Below are 23,722 nucleotides of genomic sequence, written 5' to 3'. Positions count from 1 at the left end.
CCACAGATTGGTCAGTATATTGGAGAAATGTGTCGTTATATCCTAGCAGTGCCTCCAACACCGAAAGACAAAGAACATAAACTACGAATGATTTACGGGAACGGACTAAGACCTCAAATTTGGACCCAGTTTGTAGAGCGTTTTAAAATCCCAAAAGTGGCCGAATTTTATGGGGCCACAGAGGGGAATGCAAATATCGGTAAGTGAAATTCCTCTTATAAGAAATGGTCATAATAAAGCATTTTTAAAATACAACCAGAGAAAGTGTATCTGTACTCATTGTATTTAATTCCTTCCTTTTAGTGAATATTGACAACAAAGTAGGGGCAATAGGTTTTGTTTCACGGATCATTCCTGCTATCTACCCGATATCCATCATTCGAGTAGATGCAGAAACGGGCGAACCACTTCGCAATGCAAAAGAACTTTGTATACCGTGCAAACCAGGTGAGTTTAGTTTGATCTTTATATGTCAGATTTGCACTGTGGACTGTAAAATTATTTTTTTTAATTCTTAATTTAACAAATTCAGTTTATCCAGAATAGTTTTTCACCATATAAATAAATGTGCGGTTTCCACCTTTACCTCAAAGTAATTTCATAAATGTCTTCATTAATTGCATCTCTTCATGTTTGATGGCTATACATTCATGAGTGCCATTTTAGCAGTGGAGGGGGCCCTGACGTTCCACGTAATCACAAGCCAAGTTTTACCTTTGTCAAAGGCGAAGAAAGTCACGCAGACAATTCTGCATTGGACCTGGCTGGTCATCAGGCCAATGCAAGGTTTTATGCCTAGGCCATCAGGCCCCCAACAGTCTTAGATTCAAGGCTTGTTTATTACCCTGAAATTTAAATGTGACACGAAGTTTGAAGAATTTATTCGGAATTGTTTCAGGGGAGCCAGGAGTTTTCATTGGAAAGATAAATCCTAACAATCCAACAAGAGCATTCCTTGGCTATGTTAATCAGAAGGAGTCACAAAAGAAGATCGTGCATAATGTATTTTCCAGGGGAGATTCTGCATTTATTTCAGGTAATGTTTTTGTATTCTTAATGGTACCTGCACCTTGTCCTGGTGGTGGGGCTTGAGTACCTCAGTGACCCCATAGCTACTGGTAGGGCCTCCCTAGCCAGATTAGTCGAGGGGGAGAGGTCAGACTAAGACAGGTACCCTGGTCCTCCAGGTTGGGGGTTGGTCGCAAGGCTAACAACCTTGCACCGTAAAAAGGAAGATGTTTTGAAACCTCGATCAAAGCCTCGGACAGACGGACCTAACAGAGGACCGAATGGAAGAGGAGAATTGAGGAGGCCACGGACCGAATACGGACCGGAGAGCCATAGAAGAAGAAGAAGAAGAATATAACATTGTTCCTTGTTTTGGGATTTATTTATAAATAGAACGTGTCAGAAATGGATTGTGACTTTTTTATCACTTTGTACCCACCCAACTATTCATCTGCATCCAATAAACCAAGGATTCAGCAAGACCGCATTCAACTCATGCATCCGTTCAGATGGCTGAAAATTAGCATTTAAGACATTGCAACTGACTACCAATAAAATAGGTGTAATTCCAGCATTTTCTGAAAACGACCATAATCATCCTCGCGAAGTGTCAAATGTCGTAATATACGATGTACTTTTCTTTACATTTCAGGTGACATTTTAATATCAGACGAGTTAGGATATTTATACTTTAAGGACAGAACAGGAGATACATTCAGATGGAAAGGAGAAAATGTATCAACATCAGAAGTTGAAGCTATAATCAGCAATCTAGTCGATTATCGAGATGCAGTGGTGTATGGTGTGGAGGCAAGTCTGATTTGATTTTATACTTCGTTAATCTCTTCAAAGTTTTGAAACTAGAACCGTGTGGCTTTAAGAATTGTAATTCTTCTGCAAGCCCTCCAATCATTCCAGTTTTTAGTATACCAAGTATTTTGTGTGAGGTTGCATGTTTACACACACCATATTGAGATTTTCTAAGTCTCAAAACAGACGTGACGTCAGCATTCAGATCGCATCAAAATTCCAGTCATCTGTAATTTCCATGTATTTGCCCTTTTGTGGCTTTTTTCTAGGGGTCCGCAGTGGCCGCGCGGTCTGAGGCGTGGGCCTTGTGCCGCTTGTTCGCTGGGACCGTGGGTTCGAATCCCACTCAAGCCGTGGATGTCTGTCTATGTATTTCTGTGTTTTGTTGCCTTGCGACGGACTGATCACTCATCCAAGGAGTCCTGCCAAATTTTGAAACTGACTGACAATTTCAGAAGTAATTCTGAATTGGAACAGGCCACAAGGTTCTAATTTAATTTTGGATTTCTTTCCTCTCAAATCTTGTCACTGTCTTCAAGGCAAGTGAACACGAAGGTAGGAAGCACCTCCAAGTATTGTCACCTCTTTCCTTTTGGTACAGAGCTATGACCCAGAAATCATTAACCCATGATTTGTCCTCAGGTGCAAGGTTTGGAGGGGAAGGCAGGAATGACAGCAATTCTCGATCAGGATGACACTTTAAATCTGACGACACTAGCAGATGGTATGAAGAAGGCGCTCCCTGCATACGCCAGGCCTCAGTTTGTGAGGGTACTGAGGAAAGTTGATATGACAGGTAAGAAAAACTCCTAACAGTCACAGATGTAATGTGTTCAGTTATTTATACAACACAAAGTGCGAGAACTGGCCGGGTAAAAGATCAGCAGAGGTGGATGTAAAAAGATGGCATTGATTTTGAGGGATTTTTGCTTCTTAGTGAACTGCCTGATTATCCATGTTGGAAATATTTCATTTACAGAATATCCATAAACTTTTTTTCATTTTTCTTACCTTTTTGGACTTTCTGAAAATTTATAAAACTTCACGCTGTTATACATATGGACCAAGTTTCAAAGTTTTTGCACATCTTCCTCTCTCGTTATGTTTTACGGCATTCACGGCCTAGGAAGCCTCGAACACAGCAGCGCCTGTTCCGAACCGGTTACTAGGCCAGCCCCAATCAGTTCCTCATTTCCTCTTTCTTCCACCTACCCTCATTTTCTTACATTTGGTGACCTTTCCACTGGTACCTGAGGGGCTCTCCTTTGCCCTATCTCTCTTTGCCATTGCCCAATGTTCACCTTACTCCGCACTAGTCTCGCTAAGGTTCTACCTTGACTGACTGGTTCCTTTATCTCAGACAGCCATCTTTATTCTTCCTTGGAGATGCTGCTTAAGGAAATAATCCCTTTTTACACTAAAAATCATATAAATCCCATAAATGTCTGTATTGAGTGTCATTTAAGGATGCAAGAATTCAACAGTGTTAACAATTAACAAATATCATGACTGGAGTAAAAAAGGCTTATTTTGAATTTTGATCATTTACGTATTTTCTTGAGAAATACGCGGTATAACTATTTCCAATCACTGGTTTTATCGCCGATTCAAATCTGTATTGGGCTGCCAGAATGGTTGAGAGACTTGAGTCTGACGTAGGATAAAAAAAAGGCAAATCAAATACGAGCTCATATTTTTAAACACACTCAGACAATGTGAATTGCAGAGTTGTAAGAATTATATTACCGCCAGTTCCTGCCCTAATGCGTATGACTGCAGTCCATATTGACATGATTTATTTTAATGTTTTCCTTCCATCTGTGTATATATTTTCCAACTGAGCTATTCGTGTGATTTTACGTGAATTTCTGATCTCTCTCTTGCTTTCCCTTCCTATTCCAGCCTCTTGATTTGATCACCTTAAAAATATTTTATTAAAAATATGAATTATGATCCTTCTGTTACGTCCTAACCTTTTATGTCTTTAAATGTCTCTCGTCACTCTCTTCTCAAATAACTCGAGCAGACAAACATCATCATTAAAGAAGCACAGGACTCGTTTTATGATGTGATAGAACATGCTAAAATTCCACAAAGAAGATAGTTTGTATTAAAAATTTAAATATGGACTTGAGACGGGCCGATCCCTCGTCCAAGGAGTCCATAGATGAAGCCAACTGAAAAAAGTTGGGGACCGTAAAAGGGTAAAATACTTCATAGTTTTCTTAATAAAAATACACATTTTGCGGGAGAGGGGCGATCTTATCGTGTTATGAGTAAAAGTTGCAATCAGTTTAAAAATAGTGTTTGAAATGGGATAAAAGAGTTAATGGTATAATTTTTGGATTATTTGACATTAAGAAAATTTATTGTAGCTCAAATAAACAATTAAGAACATCGTATGGCATCTGCAATGTTCTGGGCCCCATTTCATACAAAATAATAAATTGTAATGAAAATTGCTTGTTTATTTAACAGGAACTTTCAAACTGGTAAAGAAGGACTTGCAGCACGACGGATTCGATCCAGTAACAATCAAAGACAAGTTATACTACCTGAACCCTTCCGGAACGTACGAACATCTGACTGAAGACATTTACAGTCGCATAGTTGCGGGAAAGATAAGACTGTAATCTTCACATTTCGTAGTTGAAAGTTTTTATAGGAAATAATTCGTGGGCTGATATGGATTTATAATCACTTTACAATGAGAACTGACAAAAAGGTTGTGATTCCTATGTTAAAGTGCGATGGCGCGCACGTTAGAAAGGACAGATTGTTTGAAGACTTCGTGGAAAGTCTCCATATTTTGGAAGAATATTATTGACGTTTTTTTTCAGATAGGTTTTATTGATATGGAACAAAATGCATCACTATTCATCCATTCGTAAATGGGCTTGTATCAAGCTTTACGTAGATTTGGCTGTTATCGCCATCTTCCACGTCAAGAAAAGAGAATGTTTCTTTTCGTGATGCTCTGAAGACGAATCTTGAGCCATCTCGTATTGGTTATTTTTATTTTTTTTAGTTCGTGCAGTTAGGTCCAGATTTTCCTGTTAGGAAAATTAGCCGTTCTTGCTTATTTGTTAAAGTTGCGTTAAGCACAAGCTTATGGGAAAGAGAGGATTGAAGTTTATATATACTTCTGAAACAGAATCAGTTGATTCGTCACTGAAGATTTATTGGAAAGTTTCCAACGCCAGTGAACATCTTTCGAGAAAATATTTTATTAAGAAGTCGTTACTGAGACGTTTTATTAAAATAATATAAATGTGGGTGAATGAAACGTATATTTTGAAATAAATGGTATTTGAGATAATATGATTCTATTCGGTGTTGTTTGACTGAGCTTCACTCCACGAAGGTGTAAGGGGGAGTGGAGGAACCGCTAAATTTTTTCTCCCCCCCCCCCCCGAATATTGCAGCTGAGATGTTATCACTCCTGCTTCTTATTCTGGAGATCCTGATTTCACATCTTGGCCCAGAGACTGGCTGTCCGGAAGTTTCGTGTGGTAATATTTGTTTGTCTTCACCAACAGTGGTAAGATGCACAATAGAACGTGAAAATGTCATCAGCGAACCGATGGACTCTCCCTTCAGATACAAGTTGGGGCAGCGTCATATTCTCAGATTTTTTTGTCTAGGATATAGTCGTGGCACTCCCATTTGTCTGACCTTTCAGTTCACACCATTTCATCATTTATTGGGGTAATCAGAGTATAATTTTTCTGTTAGTCATCTTACTGATCATCACATCCCTTGGACTTACTATGACTTATTATGATGATGATAGTTAATGAATAACCAATTTGAAAGGACATGGAAAATGTTAGAGTCAAATATAATAATCTATTCTGCCTTGCAAACGCATTTTATAAATCGTCATTAATTAAGTCAAGAAACTAAAACCCTAATAACTGCGATATTATGTTGGTGACTAGGCGATCTGTGATGTGCTGCCACGTGTCTTCCATGAGAAATCGCTAGAAACACGAAAATTAGTCAAAATAGCCTTCAGAAGCCATGATTCGTATAAGTACATTAAGAATTCACTTAATCTAAAGTGTTTCCCAATGACGGTAAATATTAGTTGATGTATGCATACAAATTTCACCTGACATCTATCAGCTCAATGGAGTAGTCTTTCTTCTGTAGCTGATAGTCACTCACCTAGTCACGAAATTCCTTCCTGTATATAGAATCTGGAGGCTATCTACCGTAATACAAGAGCCCACCACTGGTCCGTGTCTGAAGCAACTGAATCATATCCACCCCCTCGCACCTATTCCTTTGAGATACGTCTTAATATCATTTTACCTACCCCTCGGTCTCCCAAACGCTCTGTTCTCTTGCAATATAGAAAATTAATAAAAGGTAAAGCCATCCTATTAAGCGTCATATAGGCTCACAAGGAAGAGAAGGTATAGCTCCTACTCGTTCTTGACCTTGGCACTAGTTAGGGGAGGGGGTGAGTGGTCAACGTCACGCTCCGGCCGCGCTTTACCCCCGCAAAGGACCACAGTACCCATTGGACAAGAGGCTGGGTGGGCCCCATAGCTGGTCTGTACGCAGAGGCTAATTGAAAATGGTCTGTCTCTGTCGTGAATCGAACACCGATCGCCCAGCACGTAGCCAGTCATCGTACAACTGGAACATTGCGCTTGCGCACATTGAAGCATACGAAATCACGTAACTTAAGACGTCTTAGTCCGTGGTGTCGGTGAGATGGCACTCAGTTGAAACGTCTAGTCACTAGATGTAGGTGTTTCGTGGTCATTTGCGCCTTGGGTCATTCTAATTGACGCAAACTCTTCCGCACTGAACCGTTTCTTCATCCGGCTGGCAGGTACACAATGGCAGAACAGATGGTCTGGTGGTTGCTCTCTGCATCGTCCATAATTGGCATTACTGCTGGAATTGTTACCTTTTCTCGATTGTTATTTGTGGTGTTAATTCTGCTAGCAATCGTTGTTACAAGACACAGGCGAAGATTATATGTAGCACTAATCATGCTTCCAAGAGATATCAGGTGAGCTAATGTTACAAAACTATAATTTTTACGTACTGATTTGCCCGCACGGACTGGCAGATACAGCGAATGGTGGTTTTCTTTGCTATCAAAAGTATAGCAAGATTAATTAATTTTGTGTTTGATAAGTGGTTAACTGCCGCAGAGTAGTTACTCAAGCTTCTTTATAATTTAAAAGAATAATAATTATTTTTCTACATGTCCTGTCAACATTTTTACATGACTGGCTAATTTCTGACGAAAATGGGATCCTCTGTTCTTCTAATTATCATTACCCAGCTGAATTCTGTAATAGGATAGATTAGGGCTAATGATAAATTAAACTATTCTAAGGTAATATCGGCGTATAAATAAAATTGGCGGCTCAAATCTATTCGGAAATGTCATAATTTCTCGATCTCCCGTGGCTGCTAACCTGTGGTGAAAACGTTCTTCCTGCAAGAATGGAAAAAGTGTCCACTTGTTCCGGGAGAGCACCTCTAGAACAGGTAAGACGATTTATCGACATGCCATTGTAACATTTCTAAGTCAAATCAGAACCACCTACCTTTATATGTATATACACGTACATACAGCTTTCGTACAACCAAATGTATGTTTTTTTGGCCAGGGCAGTGCGAGGAATTGAACCCCGATCGATATTTATCAATGAAAATTCGCAAGAAACTCGTCCTTTTATTTCTTAACAGCAGCCATTAAATTACTCTGTTAACAAAACAGTGGGCATTATCAAGCAACTAACTCCATCTTTTCGAAACTTAAAGTCGCTTAGCTAGTCAAATTATCCGCCTTCTATGGGGCCCTAAGGTTCAGTACCGTGTTCATATGAGCCCACAACTGGTCTCTATCGTAGTTCACACAATCCCACCCTGTTTCTTGAAGATTTATCTTCATATTATCCTTCCGTCTATAACTAGATCTTCCGAACTATTTCCTCCCTTCCATATAAACTTTTGTACACATTGCTCATCTCCCCCATGCGTGACACACCCCACCCATCACATAATCTTTGATTTGATCATCCTAACAATGTTTGGTGTAGGACAAATCATGCAGTTTCCTCCAGCATCCTGTTATTTCACCCCTCTGAGATCCAGACATTCTTCAAAACACCGTGTTTTCAAACACAATCTGTGAAGATGGCTGTCTTCTGGGATGTTGCGCCGTGTAGTCTAGTAGAAGTTTACAGACGTTTCGGAGGTGTTTGATGCCTGTTGTCATCGCCCTGATGATTGAAGCAGCAAGCACCTCTGGAACGTCTGCGACCTTCTACCAGACTACACGACGCAACATCCCGGAAGACAGCCATCATCAGACTCACCATTCGTTCTAGAACACTTTGTATTTTTGGCTTCTGTCTAAAAACGTGAAAATGAAATGTGCAGAACTAATTTTGCTTATTCTTTCGTATGAGGGTGAAACTTGTTCTACCACATTACAAAAACATAGACTGGATGTTCTTTAGAACAAGATTCTAAGGATAATACTAGAACCTAAGAAGAGATAGTAACAGGAGAATGGAGATATCTGCGTGTGCCGAATAAAATACTTGATGATCTGTACTCATCACCAGATATTATTAGGATGGTGATACAAAGCCTGAGATGAGGAATTCACACAATAGTTTAGCAGGAAAATGTGAAGGGAAGGGGATATTTGGGATACCTATTAGTACATGGGAGAATAATATTAAAATTGATCTTAAAAAATAGGATTTGACAATTTGGATTTGATTAATCTTGTTCGAAATACAGTAGGTGGCAATTTTATGTGAACGCGGCAATGAACATCTAAATTTCATAAAAGGTACAGAATTCTTTGATCAACTGAGCGACTATTCCACGTAACTACTTTAATTTAAACTATTAATGGTTAATTGTTATGGTAAACTTGGCAGTATGATGTTGTTAATCTTAAACTGCTTTAAGGTTTAAATACATAAATTATCCTGTTTTCAGGGTCCTATACCGATTTTTGAAACTTTCATGGAACAGTCACGTGTTTGAAAGGCAGAACTCAACGATGGTAAAATTATTTAAAAAGCGTGTTGAAAGGGAACCTGAGAAAACGTGCTATTACTTCAAAGATAAGACGTGGACAGTTGCAGATGTAAGTAAGAATAAAATAAATGATAACCACAAAATAGTACGGACCAAGTATTTAAATTGCCTGATGCGAACGTTTACTAATCTGAACATCCTGGAGTAATATAAGCAAAGGACTAATAACAGTATGACATACAATTATTTAATTATGTGAAATTCTATGCATTTAATTCAGGAGCATAACTTTGCTGTATTTATTAATCATATAGAAAGTATTACTGTCTCAAAGTACCTCATCAAATTGCATTTTTCAAGGCCACCAAAGGACATCAACCACCCCACCCCCCCCCCCCCCTTCTAAGTCGACAGTACAACGTCACTAATTTTGCTACGCTGCGAGTTCTGAACTGACTTTGCTCGCCAGGTCTCCGTTGTTCGTATTGTAACGTTGTACGATTTTGCTGTGCCCTTGAAGCATGCAGTTTGATGACGGCTATTATAACGTACATAGTGTCATAATAGGTCTAGAATTTATGGTTAAAAGGGAGAAATGGAACTGGTCTACATGGGATTAGTGTTGTAACACGGAGTTTGAAGATAACAGGAAATGGGAGCAAACCGGTCTGCTTAGTGTTGCAATGTGGAATTTGATCATGAAGCGAAGTCTAAGTTGTACCGATATCTGTCACCAACTTCCTATATCGATTTGTTTTATTCATGTACTATAAATATTGTTAAATTTACTTCTTATTAATAATTCGAAGAGTTACTTAATTGGTTTTTGTGGTGTATAGGAAATAGTTACATCACGTTATTGACGTCATATCCTTTTTCATTATTGCTATTCTTCAAGCTATATTGTTATCAGAGGAACTACGCAATTAGTTTTGCACTCGCTCCATGTTGGTGTAATGGGTCATTTGATAAGTGGATGAGTTAGTAGTTTTACATACACGTGGAAAATTTAATGATTATGTTGCCTAATTGGGAATTTTATTATTTGCATCTGACATCGTGCAGGGCAAGTCAGGTCGGGGGTGAAACAAGTGCATTTGCACAGGGTCGCAGATTTTCAGGGGCAAAAATTAATGCGAAAAATAATTTTTGGTCACTCAGCACCCTACATTAAACTCCTGTATGTTTACTGACGGTTTACAGACTTCTTTTATTGTATAAGGTTATGTACATACCTCCCCATGGCAGAAAGTTAGTGTGACAACAGTAACTCCTGTTTCTGCCAGTGTTCTAACTACCAGGGGCGGAGCGTTTATGTTAAACGTGTCAGCCGTGTTAGCCCGGTTAACATTTCGAAAATCTAAAAATTAAAAAGTACTCCATACACTGGAACACGGCAAATTCAATGAGATAGTATGGACTTGCACGTAAATACAATGTTTCAGAGAAACACACTACCCCCTTCTTCAGAGCTGTTGTCGTAAAGACAGAAGGATGTTTCTCTGAAATGCTAGTATTTACCTGCAAGTTTACAACCCCAGAAGGCCAACATTGACATTTCACCGCCGTGAAAACTTCAAATGTCACCAAAGTGTTTCTCAACCTTTCTGGTGTCGCGGACCCCCCTCCCCAAAATTCTCTATGTTTTGATTATATATAGTACAGAGTAACTAAAATAAATACAGAAGGTATAATTTTTCGTCTTCCCCCCTCCCCTTTCATTGTGGAAGTAAGAAATGTGACGAAAGAAGTTTCAAACTTACTGCAATAGCCTATAGCATAAAAAGATAAAAATGTAAAATTTACTCGATTCCCAGAACTCTTAGGTATAACTTGCATACCCCGGTTGAGCCACACTGTCCTATACGATATGAAATAAAATTAAATTCTCAAATTTTTGTCGAAGATCGCGAAATTTTAGTAGACATTTTTAACGAACTACTCTGCACCGTATGTGAGCACGTCTCATAAGTGGTTGACTGAGGAATCAATGTATTTTAGCTTTTGACTAATATTGATTTCGAAAGTGTTTGAAATTTTAGAATTTTGAGGGCAGTGAAGATTTCGATTTTGATCCTGTAAGTTGTAACGCCGTGTGAAACTGTAGACAGACACCAATGCTTGAAGATCATTGATGTTTCTAAATTAACTTTAAGTGCGGATTTTGTGTCTAGGAGCAAAGTGGCATTACTTAGTTATTAATCTGGTTAATTAAGTAAACTACCGCCCTTGGTTTAGGCTTAAATACGCCAAGACGGAACTTGACTTTACATAATCGGTATGTTGCGTAAACTTGCTTCGCAAGCGATAGTGCAGTATTTAGTCAGTAACTTTTTATGAGCTGTGATTTGTAAACTCGTTTAGCGGTAAGCTGAAGAAAACCTTTTTTATAGGTGTAGAAAGATACGCCTTAGTTGTCGTTTTCTTTCCGTCATAAAACTGCATACTTGAGATATTTAACGTCGCCATTGCTACCAGATAAACATTGAAGTCCAGCCAGCCTTCTATCCATTCTTTACCGGAGAATGTTTTCCTTGGAGTAAAGGCCACTCGTATCTATCAAGTACTGAGGTTAATGATGCGTGGGGCTATGCCCCATTCCCCTATATGTCTTATGGCGTCGCGTTTCATCCTGATATGAACAGAAGTTCAAAATAAAGTTCTGGAATTTTTGTACACTTGTATGTATGTACAAACACAATTTCTTCAGCATCTATCTACGAGAGTAGGTGCTACAATTTTATTGTGCGGTTTAGAGATTTGCGAGGCCTTTTAAGCCAAGCTCAGATTTCTTCCATGGGTAACCAATATGACGTAAGAAAGGGCATTATACTACCTGCTTAACACATAGTCACAAAATCACATCAATTAGTCGCAAACAAGGTTCCCCTTATCTCACTGTTCTTGAATTAAGCTCCGTAATCTGGGCGAAAGCACAAATTATGAAGTTCCTTAACACATTGAAGTATTGGTAATTGATAGATTCTGTTACGTTTTCTAGGTAGAGGAATTTAGCAATCGGGTTGCTAATGTATTCCTGGCTGCAGGATACAGCAAGGGGGATGTAGTTGGTCTCATCATGGGTAGCTGCCCTGAATATGTTTGCATCTGGCTGGGACTAGCTAAGCTGGGTGTCATCACAGCCCTTATCAACAGCAATCTGCGAAACCAGCCCTTGATTCATTCTCTCAGTGTTGCCAAAACGAAAGGAGTAATAGTCAGTGGTGAAATGTCATCAGGTGGGTTTAAGAAATGGATAAATAAAGAATAAGTAAGAAATAACTAAAAGAAAGTTGTCATCTGCCCAAAGTAAGTGTAAACAATTAATTTACTGTGCCTAATATGCAATTTTTGAAAATATAATTTTGTTTAATTCTTTATGAATATTAAGGTAAACATTGAATGCTTTTCACTGAATGGTATATTGAAATATGATGTTTTAATTTTGTATTGCTACTCAATGTCTGCGAAAAAATGGTGTCATAAACTTCTTGAACAGATGTCATAATAATTTAAGATAAATAAATTAAATTTATTTCTCTGTGTATTTGTCTATATATATATATATATATATATATATATATATATATATATATATATATATATATTATAATTGCTGAAACCTCACCACTGAAAAGAAAACAACTCATAATTATAAATATTGAAGGACGTAATCCTCACTGTTTAGGACAGACCCTTTTAAAAGTTGTTTGTATTTCTGTTCCACTTTTAACTTTCTACAGGTGTTCGAGAAATTGTCAATTTCCTAGACTTTCCTTTGGACCAGTATCAGCTGGGAGGAGAGCAACCAGAAGCAATTGGTATGAAGAACTTGAACTTGCTCTTAGCTTCTGCTTCAACTAGCTCACCTGATGTTGATGGCCCAGGCTACAAGGACAATGCTCTCTACATTTACACATCTGGAACCACTGGGATGCCAAAGGCCGCGGTGATACCTCATTCTCGGTAGCAGTGATTTGTTTACTTCTTTATATTTTCTTTTTATATTATATAATTCTGAAGTTTTGAATTTTATATGTTGTTTGATGCGATGACAGTCATTGCAAAACTAATGCAGCCGAGTTTACTAAATCCATAAATAGCTGTGTTAACTTTAAACTCAATATCAGTCAATTTAAAGAAATTTATCTAGTTGAGGGCTGTCTTCTGGGCTGTAGCACCAGACTACATGGTACTGTAACCTAGAAGAGAGCCATCTACATTCTCACCACTGTGAGAACTTCAAATCCTACTTGTCTCTAGTTGTTAAATTCCGTGAGTGTCAAAGTCATTTCCTCTTTACTACTGCACTACTTCCTGAACATGAATATGATGTTTACAAAGCTCCCTCTGTTCTGCTTCTCCTTCTTAAAGCATTGTTTAAATGTTCTTATAGATTGATGGAAGACAAAATTTCAATCTCTTCTTTTTTTCCGCAACCTCCCCTTTTTTATTCATCAGCCATTCTCTCCCCTTTTCCTGACGTCATCTAGTATCTGGCTGAACCATCTTGTTCTGGGTCATTGCATGGGTCTCTTTTCCTTAAGTTTTAATTATAATGCATATATCAATATCCGGGGTCCGCAGTGGCCGCGCGGTCTGAGGAGTGAGCCTTGTGCCGCTTGGTCACTGGGACCGTGGGTTCGAATCCCACTCAAGCCACGGATGTTCGCATTTTTCTGAGTTGTGCTGTCCTGTGTACAGGTAGAGGCCTTGCGACGGGCCGATCCCTCGTCCAAGGAGTCCTACCGAATGTCTATAGATCAAGCCAAGCTCAGGCACTTGAAGAACAGGTCGTCCCAGTATCCAGTGTAGCTATATAATTAATACTGGTGCAGCTTAACTTTAAGTAAAAAGTTTGTAATACCGATATTCCATATTAGAAAAATTAGGTTGCGCTACGTCTTTAGGGTCTTAAGACAGTTTAAAACATCCATATATAGTGGTGGACAATAAATTATTTCATAGTTGTATGTATTATAAGAATATATAAATTTGGTAGTTAAACAGAATATATCATATTATGGTGGCAATAGTACTCAATAAGAGGAATGATATATTAATAACATAAGTATACTTCATTTCGAAAATAAATAAGTTAAATATGCAGCCTCATATAGGAGGTGTATATGGAATTTCTCTCTCTATATGGTATTGTTTCTAGGAATTTAAGTCAAAAGCAAACAATGTGAGCACCAGAAAGAATTTCATTGTGTTAATGCAACTTTAGGGTTTCACTAAGTTTGAATTTCAAAAGAATCAAGCAATGCAACCACTGCTAAATAGTACAGCAGCAGTCCTCAAGTGTCACAGCTCACATAATGTCACAATAGGAACGATTAATATAACATTAGTATATTTCTGTGTTATAGGTACCTGTTAATGACAATAGCTGTGAAGCACCTGTTAGCAATCTGTCCTGATGATATAATTTACAACCCTCTTCCTCTGTATCATTCTGCTGGAGGAGTAGTAGGAACAGGTCCACCACTAGTTTTTGGGAATTCTGTGGTCATAAGATCAAAGTTCTCTGCTTCGGCCTACTGGAAGGACTGCATCAAGTATAACTGCACTGTAAGAGACCAGAGTTTAACAGTAGCAGCAACAACAACAATTGGGAAGTCGTACTCTTTGGAGAACACTAAGATTCCACGTGTGTTCTTTGTGATACAATCCATAAACACATCACTAAGGACATTGGCAGCATCACAAATGATGAAATCATCAAGTACAATGACACTGACACTGATGTTATCATTGTCTTCCCACCTCACACATTTGACAATCTGTTACATCAGTATCGACAACTGAAGAATATTAAAATGTACAGTCTTAGACTAGGAATCAACAATATGGGCCGACGTCATGTGCTCCAAAGTCCTTGTTGTAATAAAGTGATTAAATATGTGACAGACAGACAGAGACAGGTCCTAATAATTCTAGTTGTTGTTGTTGTTGTTAATATTATAGTCCCATTACCCATTTGAGTGTTCTTTAAATTACCTGCTACTTCTTCTTCTTCTGTGGCTCTCCGGTCTGTATTCGGTCCATGGCCTCCTCAATTCTCCTCTTCCATTCGGTCCTCTGTTAGGTCCGTCTGTCCGAGGCTTTATTGAGGTTTCTTGGCTTACAGTAATCATTTAACCGATGGTGTCAGAGCATGGGAAGTTTTAATAACAACCATTGGCAATATCATATAGTTCTGTGGACATTATGATTGCACATGAGTAGACAGAAGTAAAAATTAGTCTTCAGTAGGTTGACATACCTGGCAAGGTTTAAGATCTGAAATTCAAAATTGGCTCTTTCTTATCCTTTCTCAAATACCTGAAACTGCAGGAAGACTATCCTGATTAATTACCATTTAAGTTATCCTAAAATCCTTGAGGGTCATAAGAAAATATATGATTACTGACTGACTGACTAGCTAACTATATTATTTTTAAAGATCCATTTTAATATTATATATCCCATGCATGTCTAGGTTTCCCAAGTAGTCTCTTTGCTTTGCTACTAAAATCTTCCCATACATGCTACACACCCTACCCATCATCCTCCTTCATTTATCACTCTAGTAATAAGCAGGCTTATTTGACAAAGAGTGGCTCTACAAATTATGAAGCTCCTCATCATATAATGTTCTCCATTCTATTACTTTCGGCCCATCCATGTACGAGTCTGGCTTGTGAGTCTGGCTTGGCTAGGATTCCATTGAGCCAAACTCTTTTGTGGGTGGGGTGTCACGAGCCGAGTCCGCTATGCGTGTGTGGTGAAATATCCGAGTCCGGCTCACGAGTCAAGCTCGCCGAGCCAGACTCGTACATGGATGGGCCTCTTTAGGTTCAATTATATTCATCACCCTGTTCTCAAACATCCTTAGATTTATATAAAAAAAGATAAAATTTGATGCGCTATATGTTCTGGGGTATAATAAACGAATTTCATAACAAACATTAGTAAATTTAATTCCAGATCTACAAACATGTGTTTCATTACTTAAAGCATGTATCTTTACATTAACTGTTGAATTTTATTTCCTTTCTCCCCTAAGATAGTCGTGGATATTTTAGAGCTCTCATTTATTCTGTGATTTGACAGTTCATACCACATTCTTATATAAAATTCTATACGTTTCAGGTGGGTCAGTATGTTGGAGAAATGTGCCGTTACATTATGGCTGTCCCCCACCAACCAGAAGATACAAGTCATCGTATTCGCATTATGGTTGGCAATGGCATGCGACCTACCATATGGAAAGAGTTTATTGAACGATTCAAAATTCAACAGGTCACAGAATTATATGGCTCCACTGAGGGAAATGTGAATATTGGTAAGATACTTTGTTCAGAAAATTACAATTGTTTTTACTTTTCTACTTATTTTAGTATAGCAGTTACGCTACTGGACTTGCCGATACTAAAATATTCGTAGATCATACCGAGTTGTCCTCAGTACATGTGCACTATTATATCTTCAGTTTATTCAAAAGTTAGCATGAAAATTTTTGAGAAATATAAGGCACTGTATATTTTTATGGATGTAAGTATGTCTGTGCTGAAAGTGGATCGCATGAAAATGCAAAATTTGCAGTATGTCTATAATATATGATCATGCTGCATAAATTTCTGTAAATATTCATGTAAAAAGGCTGATAAGTCTTCCATAAGCAATGATTTTAATGTTTAATGTCAAATATAGGCATTTGATATTATTTGTGGCCAGGAACCAGGTACTCAAAGAGCATTTCATGCAGTCAACATTAAAATGGTGACGGATAATATGTGGATGTACAAAGTTTTTAAGCTGAATTTTTATGTATTTTTCTAGTAAATCTTGACAACAAAATAGGTGCTGTCGGATGTATCCCACAGTGTGTTCCAAAATCATTTTTGCCTATTGGTCTGATTAGGGTCAACCTTAATACAAACGAGCCAATTCGAGACAAGAGAGGACTGTGCATTCGCACTGATCCTGGTAAGTTCGTGGTTCATTCCTCATGTCTGTAAGTAGATGTTGAATATTCTGACATCTTACCAGAATGATAAATATTATAAGAGAAAGCAAGAGTACACAAACATTAATATTTTTGAAAAATACAAATCTTCGCATTGAAGAGGTGCACTTTCTTTCCTTACATATCTAAATTACAGTTTATTCTCCCACTGTTATTACTTTAATACCCACTTATATTTTACATTATCCTCATAATTAGTTTAATGAAGCAAAGTCCTTTTTGAGGATCTAATAATCGTTCAGTTTGTGCTTGCCATTTGTGAGAAATAACGTGGCACAGAAGGGCCAATTTTGGTTGTTATATAGAGGAATTATTTTTATCCATTCACAGTTATGAGACATTTTGTTGTATGAAGAGAAGAACATTAAAAAACTACAAAATTATGATACTCAGATATAAACAGTATACCAAGTTGAGAACATAGAGATACCAATATTACATATTCATGATTTATGCCATTCTTGTTTTGTTAGGGTAGTTAAAACAAAATTTCATTGAACTGTTCATGCAATTCAGACAGGATACACAAAAAGTGCATTCTTAATTTTCATGGAAGAACCTTTTGGAAGACTGAAATATTAATGGGAAGATAATATTAAAATCGTAGTGTGAACTGGGCTAAACTAGTTTATAACTCAATTTAGTGACAGGTTCTTGTATTAAGAGTGTTGAACTCTCAGTACTGATACTATAAAAACACTCTGTTCAAATTATTGTTAACTTTTATTTCCCTGATAAACTGGACAATAGCCCACTTGATGTGGAATCATTTATTTATGCCTTTATTCTCGTTATACTAATGTTTTTATTTCTATTACAGGTGAACCAGGAATGTTTGTAGGTTTGATCGCTTCATCGAACGCAATTCGAGATTTTCATGGCTATGTTAACAAAAAAGAATCATCAAGGAAAATTATCCACAATGTATTCAAAAAGGGAGATAGAGCGTTTGTATCCGGTGAGTACAAAATGACAGAACGAAGCTGCAGCGAGAAGTGAATGTTGTAGCTTTCCTGAGTTACTTGTTTTGATTGGGAGTTCATGGCATGTTACATTTATATCTGCTTTAGTATTTAATGCCACAATCTATAAATGACAAACAGTGTAGGTAATGAGAAATAGTATTTGAAGCCGTGTCTAAAGAAAAATATGTTTGTAAAAATTTACCTTTTGGTAAATTGGCCGTGTTCATGAATTGACAATCATGTGACTTGTATTCAATAGGATGACGACTCATATTCCTAGTTGGATTTTAAGTTTATAAAGCCTCCTCTAAATGTTAATATCAAAAGTATATCGCTGCTACAATATTAGCCACAGAATCAAGATTACCGAATTTGATTTAATTCCATACTGTAGTATGTACCAATATAGTGACTGAAAAATTAACCTTTTTTTACAACAAAGTGCCATTATGCATGTGGTTCAATTACACTGCACATTCATGTATTTTCACAGTATTAAAGAAAATCATTGGAAGACATATTAGTCATCTACCAACTGTAACTTCCTGACAATGTAGAAATTGCAGTAGCGCTGGGCTTTAACCACATATCAGTACTAAGTCTAGGAGGCAAACAGGACATGAAAACATCACATGAAAAATAACTGTGCTGTGACTTGTCAGTAGTGCCTAGCAAAGCCACAAATATTTGTGCTGCAACCCTGCAAATGTTACACGAAAGGCTCTCGCTCAAAACGCAATCATGTTAAAGATAGAAAAATTTTATGTCAAGGAACTGAACAGTGTACAAGTTAAACATGAGTCCTATATTAAAATTTCAAATTTTGGAGAATCCAGAAGAAATGCAGAAAGAGTAAAGCTGATATTAATAATACCTGAGATTTGAGTAACATGAACATTTAGTAATGTTCTTATTATTAGTGCTCATAACAATCTCAGTTTTGCTTTTGTGGTTTCAATGCCTTGTAAACAAAGAGGCTATCCTGACTGTAAAACATCTTATAGCTAAAGTTCACTGACGTTCTGTCATCTTAACTGCCTTGATCAGCTCAGTCAAGAGTAATTTTGGAATCTTCCACATCATAATTCCCTATCACATCTTAGCGTACTATTACATTAGCGCTTCAAGAGCGTCACTGCAAATCAGTTGTACAAAATCAGTTTTGAGTTTGTTATACGACAATATTCATTTAACACTCTTTCCATTTTTTATTTGTAGGTGACCTATTGGTGGTGGATGAATATGGATACATATATTTCAAGGACAGAACAGGAGATACTTTCAGGTAAGACTAAACTAAAATGTTTATATCTGGAAAACAAATTAGGTTCAGTTTTATTTGCTTCAAATTAGGATTTCAAATTATGATATAGTATTATCAATTGTCTCTGTTAAAAATGACACATTCAACATACAATGTAAATTCAAGAGGTGTGCACCGGGTATTGGTTGGGAAGCCTGAGGGGAAGAGACCGCTGGGGAGATCTAGACGTAGATGGGAGGATAATCTCAGGCGGGATCTATGAGAGATAGGAGTTGAAGGAACTGGATTTTGTTGGCCCAGGACAGGGTCCTGTGGAGGGCTTTGGTTAATTCGGTGATGAACCTTTGGGTTCGGTAATCCATCTAGTTAGTTAGTTACTTGATAAATGACATATGTAACAAACAAGTATATTATAGTGTATATAAATTTTATGTTTATATATCTCGTATTACTTGTATACTCATGGCAGGTGGAAAGGAGAGAATGTTGCAACTGCAGAGGTGGAGTCTATAATTATAAATCTAATTGGTCTCAAAGATGCAGCAGTTTATGGCGTGCAGGTAAATATTCAACTCCTCACACAGTTTCAAAGTCTACAGTCAATTTCCTGTGTTCGATACATATTATTTATAATAGATATCACTGGTTCTGATCATTCATATATATTATCAGTTTGATGTTTTATTATTAAACAAGAACTGGTAAAGAACATTTCAGACTTTTACTGTAGTTCAGTGCCAATGTGGATCCTCCTAACAGTACCAAACACATGTAAGTTGTATTATACTGAAGAAAGAGGCAGTAAGGTGTCTGAAGTGCCTGATAATGTAACTGTGGGAGGGGTAAACACTGCCACTTCAACATTCTCCAATTACTATGACCATTCCTAGTGGGGTGGCAAGCAGGTTTCCATGCATCAACAAGAAATAGGCAATAGTTTTTTGCACCATTCTAGCTTTCACTGAAGCAAAAATCATACATTGTTCTTTACAAGTCTAACTACCTGGATACTTTCACTGTCCATTGATACTCATAATTACTTTAATCTTTGAAAAACCACATTCAGTGCTTAATGTAATAAGAGGTACAACACTGCTGCCAACTGAGTAAACAAATTTTTGTATTAACCCCTCTCATTACACATTCCTAGTTACACTACTGCAAATGTTATTAATACAGTCTACACATACGTTGTATTGTCACCAAGGAACAGGATTTATGCAAATACTGCTGAGTTACATAAACTGTTCTAAAGTTGTAATTATAAATGTAATGAAAAGATATGTTTAAGGTCTGTAAGTTTCACAAATAACACAGAAAAATATAAATATTACACAAAGAAAACAAGATACCTCAATGGGAAAATTAAGAATGGAAGTGGAAACCAGAGTAATGGTGATTTTATCACCGAGTACAAACGCGTCAATTCACTTATCTCTACATTAGTTCATACCCTAGCTAATATGTGGCGCGGCAGTTCACTTTTCTTTAGTTCACGTGTTTGTCAGCAGGAGGCAAAGCAGGTCACATAGCTTCGAGTTTTCTGTGTTTCTATCCGGGTTATAGGATACCGAAGGAGGTAAACGATTCAGAAAATTTTCGCGGGCCCATTAGTTTATAACTTCCCAACAGATGGCGCAGTAATTCAGTTATCTCTACATTAGTTCATACCCTCGCTAATATGTGGCGCGGCAGTTCACTTATCTTTACATTACTTCATTCCTTCGCCAATACAGGCAACTCCCGGGTTACGTACGAGTTCCGTTCCAAGACTTACCAATTTCAGAACTACACTTGACCGTATGAGATAACCTACGTAAAGCAAGTGATGATCCTATTATATTACAATACGGGGTATCACCAATTTCTGTCCCACGAGAAAACATTCTACGCGGCGTGGCATGTAAACCAACGTTCTTTTACTGGCTAGATTAGTTTTAATATCCAAGAACAGTTCAGTATAATTATCATGTAATAATTTTCTGATAAATGTTGTAATAAATACAGTTTTAAAAGTTTATGTATTTAAGTCTTACAATTATATTCGCTATACGTTTGGCATTTCGTTTTCTAAGGAACTCTATCTATTGGCGAATTTAAGGAATTTTGAATGAATTGTGACGTTTGTTATAGCGAATGTTCGTAAACCGAGTGCCTTTATACCATTTAAAATATTCACAAAATTCTGTCCATATTTTAAAAATTATTTAAAAATAATTTTCTGAGGGATGAAAGAAATATTTCAGTTCTCCTTATTTTGTTTCTACTTGCAGGTTCCTGATCATGAAGGAAGAGCAGGAATGGCTGCCATTGTAGACCCTAACAATGCCCTGGATATCACAACCCTTGCTGAGAGTTTTGACAAAACTCTTCCACCATACGCTCGACCAATCTTCATCAGAGTGCTTCAGAAAATGAACATGACAGGAACATTCAAGATTAAGAAAACTGAATTACAGGAAGATGGTTTTGACCCGTTTAAAGTCAAAGACAAACTTTACTTCCGGTCTGGGAAGGAGTATGTACCTTTGACCTCACAACTCTATGAGGACATACTGAAAGGTCTACTCAGAGTGTGAAAGAAGATAACATATTATTAGTTGATTAGTTTATGGTAAAAGTTGTTAAAGAGTGTGGTTTCAGAGAATTTTAGGAGATAAATGTGCCCAAATATTAAGTAGGATTTGAGGTTCTAAGTGTGAAGATGGCTGTCTTCTGCTTGTAGCACTGTCACCCTGGTGATGCATGCAGCAAGGACCTCTGATACATTGGTGACTTCTGTCAAACTGAATGGTAAAACAACCCAGGAGACAGTCATCTTCATACCAGAATGTTAGGTTATGTAAGTAGAAATTACGAACTCTATGAAGGAATATGAATAGCTTAACATATAACATACACCACTTCATTTAGAGCTGGTGCAAGGAAAAGTGATGCCCTGGGTGAACAAGAGTCATGGCATTCCCCCCCTCTTCCCAATTAATTTTCTTTCGGCCTAACAACTTGTGTGTTCTTTCTTCTGTTGTAATCAATCCTAGGATTGGTTGGCAGCGGCTAAGCTGCTGATACTTGGGAAATCCTGAGGATCTTTAATGTGGTGGATTCCCCTTGCCTTCCGCATCCTATGCCGTTGACCCATCTGGTTCATCCGCCTTTAGGGCATGAGGGTGCCCTGAACCTCGACCCGCTCATCCACCCTCTGAAGAGGCTGTTGGCACTTGGTAGAGGGGGACCACTTATACTGGTGGTCACTTGGTCTGTGGACGCAGTTTAGAGAAGTATGCAGGTGAGGTAATGTTTTAAGACAATTTATACATTATCCTTAATTTTTCACAAACTTTATACAATGATAAAGATTATCTGAATTTTGAAACTTTTCATTTTGCCTAAATAAAATATTTGTAACTTGATATGCTGTAACTTAGTTACGTGATGTCATATATATAGTGTTTAAAATGGCATATATTTTTTTACTTTTTATAAAGCAAGGCTTGTCACTTGTTTGGTAATATGTTCATCTTATTTTAATGTTTGTTCCATAAATAAATTGTTCAGAAACATTTGAGGCTGCCCAAACCTAACATTGTTAAGTCACATGTGCATACAAGCAACAGTCTGCAGCAATAACTCTGCTTCGTATTATGACAATATGACCAGAATCGTAATTCCTTTTAATTATATCCATTAAGAGACAATTGTCAGTAACAAATAAAGGTTAGTTACCTGTCACTCACTCCTACAGTTTAATTATGCAAGAATCCAATTTGACTTGCTTTATGTACTGCATCTGGTTCAGATATTTTTTTAAATAGTAAAGCAGGTAATGACAGCTTTTTATTTTGTTCCATTACCAACTAGACATTATAATTTGTGGCTAGTCTCTGTAATAACAAAACAAGACAAAATGTGGCAATCTAAAGGGTAAGATATCTAAAAGTACTGTTGAAGACAATGAAAAAGGTTTGTTGACTATATATTTTAATTCGGTAGTTTTAGTATTATAATGACATTTGTAGACAATGCGCTGTTATTATAATGCAGTCTTGCAGGTGTTCAGAAGTTGTCCTATGCTACCCTGTCTACTAAAGTAGATGTGCAGTAATGCCTTCCAATCACAATGCTCAATAAAGGAAGCCTTCAAATGGAAGTTACATGTAGTTAGACGAATGAAGAGAATGTTTACATACAGCGTGTATTCATACAAGAATTTGAATGTAATAAATTTACTATGAAAATGGACTCTCTTGTTTCCTAAAATCAGATGTACGTGACATTCGTGTTTTAAAAGTCTGAAATAGTTGGAAGTTCTTTTAGGTGATGGGTTAGGACTGCATTAAGTTTTGACTAATAACATTTGTATATTGTCACATAAATTAATTATATCTCAAGCATAACTAGTTCCCTGTATAAAACCAATCAACAAGGAATTAATTTCTTGTTATAGTGTTTTACTTAATTAATCAAAGACATATTATGCCTAAAAATCAGAACTAAAACTAATTTTACATTAGGAACAACTAAATTATTGAAAGGGAAATTGTAGAGTCGCTTGATTATAATATTCCATATTAAGTACTGAAGTCATGATTTTGAAATGTATATTTTGTTTTATGTAGTGTAATTTTCTATTAC

The 23,722-nt window shown here is 37.2% G+C and overlaps 2 protein-coding genes across 12 annotated transcripts in view; both read left to right on the top strand.

The window, feature by feature from the left end:
* LOC110827125 (long-chain fatty acid transport protein 4-like) overlaps positions 1 to 5,137 on the top strand; it is a 194,267-nt gene extending 189,130 nt beyond the window's left edge. For all 8 annotated transcript variants that reach the window (XM_087353197.1, XM_087353198.1, XM_087353203.1 and 5 more), the window contains 6 exons: positions 7 to 199; positions 304 to 447; positions 899 to 1,036; positions 1,661 to 1,818; positions 2,461 to 2,614; positions 4,297 to 5,137. In XM_087353197.1, the coding sequence (XP_087209323.1) occupies positions 7 to 199; positions 304 to 447; positions 899 to 1,036; positions 1,661 to 1,818; positions 2,461 to 2,614; positions 4,297 to 4,451 (942 nt within the window). In that variant the 3' untranslated portion in view covers positions 4,452 to 5,137. The remainder of the gene's footprint in view (positions 1 to 6; positions 200 to 303; positions 448 to 898; positions 1,037 to 1,660; positions 1,819 to 2,460; positions 2,615 to 4,296) is intronic.
* A 134-nt stretch (positions 5,138 to 5,271) lies between these two features.
* LOC110827129 (long-chain fatty acid transport protein 1-like) lies at positions 5,272 to 23,329 on the top strand. Of its 4 annotated transcripts, none has more exons than XM_022058503.2 (11): positions 5,272 to 6,847; positions 8,806 to 8,956; positions 11,849 to 12,086; positions 12,591 to 12,813; positions 14,220 to 14,421; positions 15,985 to 16,177; positions 16,675 to 16,821; positions 17,682 to 17,819; positions 19,045 to 19,111; positions 19,560 to 19,650; positions 21,364 to 23,329. In XM_022058503.2, the coding sequence occupies exons 1-11, from the start codon at positions 6,672 to 6,674 to the stop codon at positions 21,667 to 21,669; spliced, it is 1,932 nt and encodes a 643-aa protein (XP_021914195.2). In that variant the 5' UTR covers positions 5,272 to 6,671; the 3' UTR covers positions 21,670 to 23,329. The 4 variants fall into 4 exon arrangements, with proteins under 4 accessions (XP_021914195.2, XP_087209336.1, XP_087209337.1 ...); XM_087353211.1 differs by lacking the exon at positions 5,272 to 6,847 and adding an exon at positions 6,898 to 7,335; XM_087353210.1 differs by lacking the exon at positions 16,675 to 16,821.
* The last annotated feature ends 393 nt before the right edge of the window (positions 23,330 to 23,722 follow it).

This window comes from Zootermopsis nevadensis, unplaced genomic scaffold (assembly GCF_977971745.1).
Source record: "Zootermopsis nevadensis isolate Lab colony 2312 unplaced genomic scaffold, Znev_1.0 Znev_ptg000021l, whole genome shotgun sequence".
NCBI classification, from domain to species: domain Eukaryota; kingdom Metazoa; phylum Arthropoda; class Insecta; order Blattodea; family Termopsidae; genus Zootermopsis; species Zootermopsis nevadensis.
Note: the sequence above shows the minus strand (reverse complement) of the source record. Positions and strands in the feature narration are given on the sequence as shown.